The 11855-nt window shown below is 45.7% G+C and overlaps 1 protein-coding gene across 5 annotated transcripts in view; it reads left to right on the top strand.

The window, feature by feature from the left end:
* The window catches only part of LOC124480674 (leucine-rich repeat-containing G-protein coupled receptor 6), a 167642-nt gene extending 156759 nt beyond the window's left edge, over positions 1 to 10883 (top strand). For all 5 annotated transcript variants that reach the window (XM_047040210.1, XM_047040213.1, XM_047040211.1 and 2 more), the window contains 12 exons: positions 607 to 675; positions 1020 to 1091; positions 1230 to 1301; positions 1739 to 1807; positions 2585 to 2656; positions 3221 to 3286; positions 3448 to 3519; positions 3658 to 3729; positions 5660 to 5785; positions 7058 to 7212; positions 8183 to 8263; positions 8590 to 10883. In XM_047040210.1, coding sequence (XP_046896166.1) covers positions 607 to 675; positions 1020 to 1091; positions 1230 to 1301; positions 1739 to 1807; positions 2585 to 2656; positions 3221 to 3286; positions 3448 to 3519; positions 3658 to 3729; positions 5660 to 5785; positions 7058 to 7212; positions 8183 to 8263; positions 8590 to 9812 — 2149 coding nt within the window. In that variant the 3' untranslated portion in view covers positions 9813 to 10883. The remainder of the gene's footprint in view (positions 1 to 606; positions 676 to 1019; positions 1092 to 1229; positions 1302 to 1738; positions 1808 to 2584; positions 2657 to 3220; positions 3287 to 3447; positions 3520 to 3657; positions 3730 to 5659; positions 5786 to 7057; positions 7213 to 8182; positions 8264 to 8589) is intronic.
* Positions 10884 to 11855: the final 972 nt, after the last annotated feature.

An 11855-nucleotide genomic window follows, 5' to 3' on the forward strand; every position in this document is an offset into this window, starting at 1 on the left:
TGGCCACGACTATACATGAGGGCCTGCGTGTTTAAGGGTTTGGGGCTGCTTGTGATTCTGTAGATCAGATAACAAGTTTCGCTTGGCATGCGGAGGATGTTGAAACGAGGGGTTAATCTGGCCATGTCCCTTCAGTTATGAATCATGTGGCCAATGGATGCATTCTCTGTGTGTGGGTGCAAGCATACGTGCGTGCTTGATTGTGAAAATCATTCTTGTTCACGTTATCTAAGTTCACCAACCACACGTTATCTAAGTTCACTGTTGGGGTGGCACCTGCACCGTGTGCTTTTTTGCTCCAGTAAGAGGCCAATAAGGACAGACCGTAATAATAGGCCGATCTGAGAAGCAAAGGTTACGGGTTACATTAAGACTTAACTCAGCTACAACTCACTAGAGCTGTTAATGTCTCAAAGGAGACACACACGCACATATATACCCACACACGACCACTAAAGACACGTTTGACCCTGAGTTTCATCAGAGCTAAGCATGGAAGATTTCCTACTCCATCCATCTGATGTACTCATCAGGGCTAATATCTCTGTCTCTCAATCTTTCCCTCTCTTTCTTTCTTCCTGCTCTGTCCCTCTCCATTATCTCCAGGGACTTGAACTACAACAATCTCCAGGAGTTTCCTGTGGCCATCAGGACCCTTACCAAGCTGCAGGAACTGTACGTCAAAACAAACACACACACAACCTGCTTGACATGACTATCATACTTGCGTTATTGCCAGTAATCCTGCTAAATGATTTTAATGTGGCACTCGGATACAATCTCGCACCCTAAACAGGTGCTCCCTCCGGCATCATCATACACACACACACACACAAACCCCTCACCATCAGCAGATGTTCTGTACTTTGAATGTCTACGTGTTCTCATATATCTTAAAATGCTTGTCTGTTGTTCAATAACTGCTGCTTCATATGACACGTAACACTTACAGACACACACCCTCCCCTTCTCTCACACACACACCCACACACATCTAACGTTGTATGTTGGTGTTTCAGGGGTTTTCACAACAACAACATCCAAGCTATCCCTGAGAGAGCCTTTGTGGGTAACCCCCAGCTACAGACCATGTGAGTCCACCTACCCAGCCCCCCCTCCCACACACACAAACACACACACACACACCAAGCGCAGAAACACTTCACCAAACTCCAGCAACAATCCCACTGTTATCTCACATCCAACCATGAATCCATCTCATGTTCCAGACACTTCTATGAGAACCCAATCCAGTTTGTGGGCAGATCTGCTTTCCAGTTCCTTCCCAAGCTGCACACGCTGTGAGTCTGAGAAAAGGTTGAACACAAGGTTCAAATCTGACAGGGGAGGAAGGAAGGAGGAGGGTAGCTAAATAGAGAAAAAGAGAGACATAGAGAAAGAACAAAAGAAAGAAAGAAAGACATGGCTTGCTTCATACTTTATAAATCAAGTTTATTGCTTATCGTCAGTTGGAGTTTACAGGACAGCTGAACTGATGTGGTGTTAATGTGGTGCGGTGATCGGTGGTGATCCAAATGTGTGTGTCCTAAAGTAAGAATGTGTTTGGTGATGTGTGTATGTGTGTGTGTGAGTTATGATGTCTAAGGAGACAGTCAGGGTAGCCAGAACAGTGTTGATGTTGGTAGATAACTTTGGGGGAATGTAATGTAAGAATATACTTTTTTAGTGTGTAAGTATATGTGTCTCCTCTAACAAGCTGTCCTCTGAATTAATGCAGCTCCCTGAACGGAGCGACACAAATACGAGAGTTCCCCGACCTGAAAGGAACCACCAGCCTGGAAATACTGTAAGTCTCTCTCTCACTCATTTTCTCACACACACTCTCTCACACACAAACACACACACCAAACATTAATTACCAAACACTCACTCTCTGTTCCTAATGATGCAAGCTTTTCATAGAGAGAGGTTGGTACAGAAAGACTGTACAAAAATTAACTTGTGTAGGAGTATTAATGATTGAAAGATAGAGGAGTAGGAGAAGGATGAGGTGGTGTGGAGGAGTAGAGAAAGAAAAACATGGAAGAGAAGAAGGACCACGAAGAGGAGAAGGTGGAGGAGGAGGAGAAGAGAATGAAGAGGTGGAAAAAGAGGACCAAGAGGAGGAGAAAAGATGTAGGAGAGGAGAATATGCGGGGCTAAGGTGGTGGAGGAACAGTAGGCAAGGAGAAAGGAGGAGGTGGTGGAGGAGAAAGGGTGTCAGTGTCAGAAGGGGCCAGTGAACAGAGCTGTGCCAGTCCCATACCAGCCTACTGAGCCCCCTGTCTGATGGGATTAGTGTCACAGGGCAGGGAAATCCTCTCGCCTGCCTGCTCTCGAACAACGCTTACACAACCCCCTCCTCCTCTCTCTCTCTCTCTCTCTCTCTCTCTCTCTCTCTCTCTCTCTCTCTCTCTCTCTCCCCCTCCCCCCTCCCTCCCTCCCTCCCTCCCTCCCTCCCTCCCTCCCTCCCTCCCTCCCTCCCTCCCTCCCTCCCTCTCTCTCTCTCTCTCTCTCTCTCTCTCTCTCTCTCTCTCTCTCTCTCTCTCTCTCTCTCTCTCTCTCTCTCTCTCTCTCTCACTAGGACATTGACCAGAGCGGGTCTCTCTGCTCTCCCTCAGGGCCTGTGTCAACAGCTGCCTCATCTCAGAGTGTTGTGAGTATACAACTCACACACACGGCACAGACAAAATAGGCTATTTGAAGGCATGGGCACACATACGGTGCATATGCCCGCATGGGAAATGCACATCCACACAGTCACAAGTTTCCTGCACACACAGCTTTAGTACCAAATGTACCCCTTAAAACATCCATCTCACTTGCAGACACGACTGCTTTCATGTCCACACAGACATACAGTAAATACCCATGCATTTATGCATGCTTTATGCTGTACATCATCATTTCACTTTTGGTCTACAAATGCCCACCAGTTCTCATATCCTACCACTTCGACTTGCCCTCTCCCGAGTGCTCTGCACCAAAGGGAACAGATTGGTGAGCTTGTATCATGTGTCATTGTGTCACTTTTCAGGATCATTTCCTCCTCATGTGCCCACTCCTGAGATTAAACTCACACGATGACCACCTTTTTATAAACACTTTCAGCCAGCTACACCACTGAAAAGTTTGATGCCGTGGGTGTGCAGTGTTTGTACTGAGGAGTAAGTTTAAGCAAATTCAACTTGCATGTGTGTGTGTGTGTGCTTGCTTGCAGGGAGCTGTCTCGTAACCAGATTGAGGAACTGCTCGGCTTCTACCATTGCTCAGTGCTACAGGAGATGTAGGTTCACACAAACATGCTCAAACACAGTAACTGCCAAATTCTGACTGACTTTTACCCTGAAATTGTGCAGAAATTAGCTAATATAAACTTCAAATGTATCCTCCCTGTACTTTTTCAACTGGAATGTATGCGTTTGTTGTGTGTGCTGGTATGTTCAGAGGTCTGCAGCACAACCAACTCAGGAGGATCGAGATTAATACATTCCAGCAACTCAGCTCTCTAAGGGTTCTGTGAGTAAACACCTATCAAAGGCTGGAGCTGCAGAATACAGTACTGACACCTAGTGGTGATAAAATGTTGACACAGTTTGTGTGTGTGTGTGTGTGTCTGTGTGTGCGTGCATGCGTGTGTGTGCGTATATTTCTCAGGGACCTGAGCTGTAACAGCATTGAGTGGATCCACCCAGAAGCATTCACTTCCCTTCACTCATTGATCAAGCTGTGAGTGACCACAGCACAAACTGTATCCATTCCCTATCATCATGTCCTCAGACACTGTCAGGATTATCTTTTAGGGCCCTATTTAAACTATCTGAAACACAATTATCAAACACGAAACGCAAGGAACTTTGTGGGTGGAACTCGGGCGCTGTTGCTATTATACTGGCGGGATAAATCACTTTTGCGCCCAACGCGAATATAAAATGGGTTGGTCTCAAGTAGGCACCGGTAGGGGAAACTGGGTATGGTTGTAACACGGGGAGAGTTGTAACACTACCAATTCCACAATTCAGGGATAAAATAGGAGTCATGTGACAGTTTCAGTTTCCTCAGGCTTCCTTTACAATCCCACATGGAGGTTTTCGAGTCTGTGTTGCTATCTCTCCTGAAACTACAGCAGAAAATGTAATTTCTGAGGTAAGAAAGTAAAAAAATAAAAAATAAAAGATAATAATTTGTTTAGTACTTCTACTGTTGTAGATAATGTATGAGTTATATCAGGTAAAACTGTAATTTCTCTAGTAAAGAATGGTGTGTTAACCTCCTGCTAATTTCAAAGCACCATGCTAATACAGGTAGCGAAACAATGGGTAACAGTGGCGGGGATGGTGTAACACATGTTTTGAAAGTGTTACAACCAAAGGATTGTTGGTTGTTTGTATATTTTCAGAAGAGGAAGATTTGTGTGTCGTCTGCATGGAACCATTTAGAATTCAAGACCCAAAGAAGTGTGGGTGAAGTGTGTTTTATGTAGCTTTTGGGCCCACCAGGCATGCACTCCAGGCCTGACCAATTTCATTTGTCACCATTGTGACTCTGATTAACAATGCATTTTTTAAAAAATCTGTGGAATGTGGGTAAATGTTTGTTAATTTGCTCTCTCTCACACACACACACACACACACACACACACACACACACACCAAGACACACACCCATATGAATGTGCACATAAGGATATGCATACACAAACGCACGAGTGCATGCACAAACACACATAATATGCACATACACTCCCCATATTCACACATATTTTATTGTTGCAGCCATTCATTTAAAATAAAACTGTTGTGGTGGCATATCACTTGTTTTTTGTGCATTTTGTCTACCTGTTACAACTTACCCCAGTATGTGTTACACCCTACCCCAGTAGTGGGGTTGGTTGTAACAAAGGACCACCTTGTATTTGTCATCATCTCACAAGTCATATAGTTGAAGACATTTCAATTGTTGCCATTTGTAGTAGACAAATATGGGTACTTTGCCTGAAAGTTTCAGACGTGTAGCAAAAAAAAAGGTAGTTTTAGGTGCTGAAGAAAAAAGGGATGCAACCATACCCAGTCTCCCCTACATTACTCATAGGTGTGGTTTGAGCGTAACGTGCAAGCAACCAATCAGAGCGTCATCTCACATTGCTTTTAAAAGCTGGCGCGCTTGTTCCATGGCGGATTGCTATTATAATGGCGGATTTGCAAGGCGCACACCAGGAGCAGTTCCCCGCCGAGAAGACCAACGTTTTTGTCAGGGCTGTAAAAGACAGAGAAGTGAAATTGTATGTGGATGGGAGAAACCCACCCAAATTAGCTTAGGGAAGGTTTGCGCCGGAACACGCCTCCTCTTTTCACTGAACCAAACAAACTTGATTTGTCTGTGTATACATAAACTAAGTTAAATGTGTTAGTACTGTCCTTGCTACTTTTAGGAAACAGGAGGTATTGAGGTTGTTTCTAATTTGTGAGCCACAAATACTCATAAGCTCTCTCACTTTCCCATATTGTGCTTTTCTTTTTCGGTCTCTTTTGTTCTCGTCTGTCTGTCTATATGCCTCTGACTTCTCTCACTCCACTCATCCTTGTTCATCTTTCTCTCCCTCTGTCTCTTATATGTTGCTCCTCTGTCCCCCCCTTCACTCTGCCTCTCGCACTCCTAGGGACCTGACGGAGAACCATCTGAGCACGATGCCGGTGGGGGGTCTGGGGGGACTCACTCACCTCAAACTAAGGGGGAACGTGGAGCTGTATGAGGCATTCAACCCCGACCACTTCCCCCGCATGAGGTGAGACACACAACCAGACACAACAAACATTCAATTCATGAGTGAAAGATGGGTAGAGCTCATGCCAACATTTGGAGTAGAGTGTTGAGAAGAGTACAATACAGTAGACTAGAGCAGAGTAGACTAGACTGGACTAGAGTCAAATCAAGTAGCACATAATATACACTGTAGTTTGCAACACCAAATCCGACAATAGCCAAGATGAGCGAGTATGTGGCTGGCTGGCAGAGGCTGGAAAACCCAACCGTTCCAGCTGACATTCGGAGCCTGATCATGGCTTCACAAACAGGGGAGAGTAGTTCCTGGAGCCCTTTAATGTCCTGGGAGTGAAGCACAAGATGTTGAACTTGATCACGAGTAGAAATAGCATCATGAGGGAAGGATAGATAATAACCCTGTAGCTCACGTGTAGCATTACCAGATGTGCTGTCAGTTGAGTCTATTTTGAGCCTTTCTCATTAGGTTACCATGTCTCTGCAGCCAATAGCCGGCAGGTATGACATGTCATTTCAGGTGCGGTCTGAACTTACCTCTTCATCATCCTTAAGGAAATGGAGCCAAGTTGTTGATCGTCTGCGTTAATCTATGGGTAGAATGGGTATAGCTGCAAGCCATATTGGTTAAGCTCCAGCACACAGTTGTCTCTGCTAGCGAGCGCCTTTCCTTCAGCGCCGGTAGCAGACCTTTGGGCGCCTCAAGGACAAGACTCAAAAACATAATATTCTGCCAAGACGATAATTTTCAAATGTCTGTTTCCAATTGGAGACAGGTGACCACCCAACCTTCCCACCCCGCTAACCCAAGGCCATATCAACATGAGCCATATCTCCCAATCGGATCTCTCATTGGTGTGCACAAGCATTGAACTTCTCAAATACATGCAGACGCCTGAAACAGCCGAGGGGTGTGGTGGCACGGGGCCACAGAGACTGACAGCTTAGTTGTTGTTATTAGAGTCAACTGATGCCAGTTATTTATTTGTATTTGTCACAGGCTTACTGACATACTGTAGAAACTGTGGGCACACAGTGTATGTAATAAAAAAAAAATCGGCATTTAACCTTTCGTTCAGTCACAACCTTTAATGAGTTTCAAAAGTTGGAAAGACAGTCAATAACCATCTATCTACAAAGATGGATAAATATTTTTTTTGTTTTCAAGGTGTCCCAGTTTTTAGGATGTTTTGACATGTCAATTGAAATTACAGCATATTTACACAAAAATACATTTCTCTGAGTGTAAAGGTTGCCCCTATCACTCTTTCTCTCCTAGGGTGATTGAGATGCCGTATGCCTATCAGTGCTGTGTCTACGGGTCATGTGACAGCTATAAGTCATCCAGCCAATGGGACACAGAACTGGGCAACGAGGAGGAGGAGTTGCACAAGAGGACAGTGGCCTTATACCCTATTCATGCGGACACACACTGTAAGCACAACAACACAATAACTACATACAGTCGTGCACCAAGTGAGACACAATATTTGGTTGATGCATTTATGTTCGTGTGACCCTATGCAAATGCAGGTAAACAAATAAGTACATGTACAAACGATCAAACGCACACATATATTTTATATACAGTATAAAGACGAATAATATAGCCAGTCTCTACTCTGCGCCAAAGATCCCTGGGTTATGTTTTTGTCTGTTGGTATTGGGTAAATTGAAAAACATGTTGGGCCTTCCTGAAACCACAGCAAACTGCCAGTTCACTCTCTCTCAAACACACACACACAAACACACCTTTGTTCCCTCTGCTCACACCTACGTACTGTGGGATACCACATTAGATCATGTTGTAGACTAACAGAATAACACAGCACAAAGACAGTTACCGTGAATAAAAGCAGATTAAAACCCCAAACCCAAGGTTTCTTCACAAAGATAATAACTAGAATAGAGAAGTCTGATACAAACACTGCTCCACCTCAGAGACAAATAAAAACAGGCCCATAAAAACAGGTACATGCCATCATAACATTTAGAATAATAAATTAAAAAAACAAATACCATTACTGTACATTTGAACATTTACGTTTCATTCATTTCAAGTCTTTTATCAAGTTCAAGTCTTTTATTTGTCAGGTACACAGAACAACACAAGGTTAGACTGGGCACTGAAATTCTTAAGACAAGACAACGCAAGCACCTGGCATAACATAACATATAAGTTCACGGAACACAATTTACATCAATGCTGAGCTTAAATAAGTGAAACTTCCTAAATATACAGAGAGCAATAAATATTGACTATACTAACCCTAATACTAAAACTGTATACTAAAAAAATACTAAAAAATACTAAACCCAAATACTAAAAACCTAATACTCAAATAAAGGACTTGGAAGGATGTATTTTGAGGCTCTAATCTCTATCTCTGCTGGTGTGTTGTAGATGACCTTGACCTAGAGGAGTTCCAGCAGGAGTTAGAGGAGGCCAAACTGCAGACTAGTGTCCAGTGTACACCTATCCCAGGTAAGAGGATGATGTAGTAAATAACTGAAGTGGATCTGGACTTGCAATGGTATCCACTTTTCTTTGAGGTGCACTTTTCATTGAAGAGACTATCTTAAAGTGATACCTGAAATAAAAGAGAGGATCTTGAGTCAGATGTCAGTATCAGCGTGAACTATTGGATTGTGATGAACAGTGTGCGTGTTATTAAAGTTGTATGCTTTTGCCCTTCTTCTCTCTGTCCCTATCACTCCATTGGTGTCTCTCTTTATCGTTCTCTGTCTCTCACTCTCTCTAACCCGGCTCCTCTCTCTTTGATTCCTCCTTTCTCTGCCTCTTCCCCTCAGGTCCATTCCGTCCTTGTGATTCTCTGCTAGGCAGCTGGCTGGTGCGTGTAGGCCTGTGGTCCATCTCCCTGGTGTCTCTCCTGGGAAACGCTCTCCTGCTCCTGTCTCTCTTCGGCTCAGCGGGCTACCTATCCCCCCTCCGCTTCACCGTGGCCTGCATGGGGGCATCCAACCTCCTGACAGGCGTGTGCACCTGCACACTGGCCCTGGTCGATGCCCTGACCCTGGGTGAGTTTGGTCGTCACGGCGCCCGCTGGGAAGGCGGGCCCGGTTGCCAGGCGACAGGCTGGGTGTGGGTGTTTGCGTCCGAGGCCAGCGTGCTGCTGCTGACCCTGGCTGCCTTGCAGTGCGGCGTGAGCGTCACGTGCGCACGCGCCTGCCGCAAGTCTCCCTCTCTGGGCGTGCGCACGTGCACGCTATTCTGCCTCACCCTCTCTCTTGTGCTGGCGTCCCTCCCCCTGGCTGGCGTGGGAGAGTACGGCTCCTCCCCCCTGTGTTTGCCCTCCCCCCTGCCCCCCCCAGCCACTCGCCCCACAGCCGCACTGGGCTTTCCTCTGGCCCTCATCATGATGAACACCTTGTGTCTGCTGATAGTGACCGGCTCCTACATCCGCCTCTACTGGGAGCTGCTGAGGGGGGAGTGTGAGGGTCTGTGGGACTGTGCCATGATCAAACACGTGGCTTGGCTGATCTTCACCAACGGCCTGCTCTACATACCTGTGGCCTTCCTTTCCCTCTGCTCCCTGCTGGGTCTACTCCCTCTGGGCGAGGAGGTGCTCAAATCAGTCCTCCTGCTCCTCCAACCTCTCCCTTCTTGCCTCAACCCCCTCCTCTTCCTCCTCTTCACTCGTGACCAAACCCAGTTCCTGCTGTGGCCCCACCCCAAGGTACGCTTGCAGCTGCGCCGTGACTGCACCCTCGACTCGCTGGTCTCCATGGAGACCGAAAAGAGTTCATGCTCCAACTCGTCCACCCAGTCTCTCACCGAGGGTGATGCACTCTATGCCAGGGGCTCCGGCCAGCTGGAGCCAAACAGATTTTCCCACTGCTCGTCCACTTCCTCCTCCTCGTCGGTGCCTCTCATCCCCTACCAGACGCCCATTGTGCGCGACAGAGAGAGGAACACAGAAGGAGGCGCTGTGAAAGATGACAGTTTCCTGAAGATGAGTAAACATGAGACAAAGCACCGGCATTGTATCACAGTGCTTACCCTCCCTCACTGACCTGTCACCCCTGAACGACTGGTTGAGCAGCTGGCTGGCTATCTGGTGTTATGGCTAACTGGCTGGGACCCTATGGAATTGGAGCATCAAATAACAACAGCAAAGACTATATGGGTCCCATACAAACAGGGGCCACAGAAACTGTGAGTGAATACGCCACTCACTAATTGTCCCTAACAGTGCAGTCCAAAGTACCTTTAATAGTCCATTGAGGGAGAAGACCCAAATGAATCGAAACTCAAAGTCAAGACATCTGGAAAACTGATCAAATGAGGAATTCAAAGATGCAGACAAGTCTGTTTAGTAAAGCACAAATTAGAGCCAGGTACTCTGCAGTGTAGAAAAGACCACCTAAACCAAGACCAAATCACTCATGACCAAGACAAGAGTATGGTGACTAATACAAGACCAAGACTTTGAGACTTTGAGACCATGGCAGGGCGAGGCCGAGTCAGGTCCAAGGCTGGATAATTTTATTATCGTGGCACTGAAATAACATAAATACCGTATTTTTCTGAAAATACGCCACATTTTCTATAAACCGCACCCCACCACAATGGGAGCTTTGTGTTTGTAAATCTGAGTATAAACCGCACTGGAATATATGCCGGGAACAATGATACCAATGCACGAGTATAGGCGATTTTACAGCATGCCGTTGCAACACACTTTGAAAACGAAAGTGCGTAATGTATGTTTTCAATTACCCGGGAATGAACTAATATTTACCTTTAGTCGCGTAAGTTCTAAATATTTCCGACGGTCCCCAAAGCTTAAGTTAATTTTCCGAAACGGTAGCTAGCTAGCTTTAGTTAGCTTCCGGGCTAAGTTAGCTAGCATAATACTCGTAGCAATGCTACTACTATGCTAGTGTTACTTGTTAGCCTTCTCATTAATAGCTACATTTTGAAGCCTGTTTTGTTATAAAAACATTATATAAGCCGCTTTGAAATATAAGCCTCACCACCACAAGAATTTTTTTAAATCGAGGTATAAACCGCGGCTTTATTTCCGAAAAATACTGTAATCTTAGCGTGTAATAGGCTCTGTGCACGATCGTACTGACAAACTTCCGCTGTAGCCGCATTAGGGCAAATCGGCTTCCGGTTTACTGGAGACCATCACCCGAGTGTCCAAAATACTCAGCTTTAGTATATGTCTCCAAGCCTTGCCTAAAGTATGCGTCAGTGACGTCCATCGCATAGTAAATGCTTTTTCCCCTGCTCCAACAAGCAAGCGGGACAACGGATTCAAACTATACATATCCAATTATCTGCACAACTATGAGGGTAAGTAGTTTAATGTGGTGTTCCGGTCGGTGGAAGCTAGTTAGCGTTGTGTTCATTTTTTGTGTAATATAGAAGCTTGTTTTTCTTTATTTGAAACGCTAACTGTCCGTTTTTATGTATTATCATTTGCATTTCTGCCCCTCTCAGTTTCTAATAAAAATCAGGACACAGGGGAAGTCGTGGTCAGGGCATTGTCAACTAGCCGACCGGAACACCACATTAAACTACTTACCCTCATAGTCGTGCAGATAATTGGATATGTACAGTTTGAATCCCTTGTCCCGCTTGCTTGTTGGAGCAGGGGAAAAAGCATTTACGATGCAATGGACGTCACTGACGCTTACTTTAGGCAGGGCTTGGAGACATCTACTAAAGCTGAGCATTTTGGACACTCGGCTGATGGTCTCCAGTAAACCGGAAGCCGATTTGCCCTAATGCGGCTACAGCGGAAGTTAGTCAGTACGATTGTGCACAGAGCCTATTTAGCGTTAATATCAACAAATTGGTAGCGGTATGAGCTGAAATTAGCGAACGTTGATGTAACATAATAGGTGTCTTCGACTTCATGCAGCACCGGTGGCGCCGACAGTCGGCTGCAGCCGGCTGCCTTGAAGCTGAAAATGCCATTGGCTGCTTCGAGTCAGCCGGGCTGCAGGCGGCTCAGGCGACGCCGGTGCTGCATGAAGTCGAACACACCTATTATTTGCTGCATAGTTTTATGTGGCCTGTCTTGTCACTGCATCACAAGCAATTC

This window comes from Hypomesus transpacificus, chromosome 18 (assembly GCF_021917145.1).
Source record: "Hypomesus transpacificus isolate Combined female chromosome 18, fHypTra1, whole genome shotgun sequence".
Taxonomy (NCBI): domain Eukaryota; kingdom Metazoa; phylum Chordata; class Actinopteri; order Osmeriformes; family Osmeridae; genus Hypomesus; species Hypomesus transpacificus.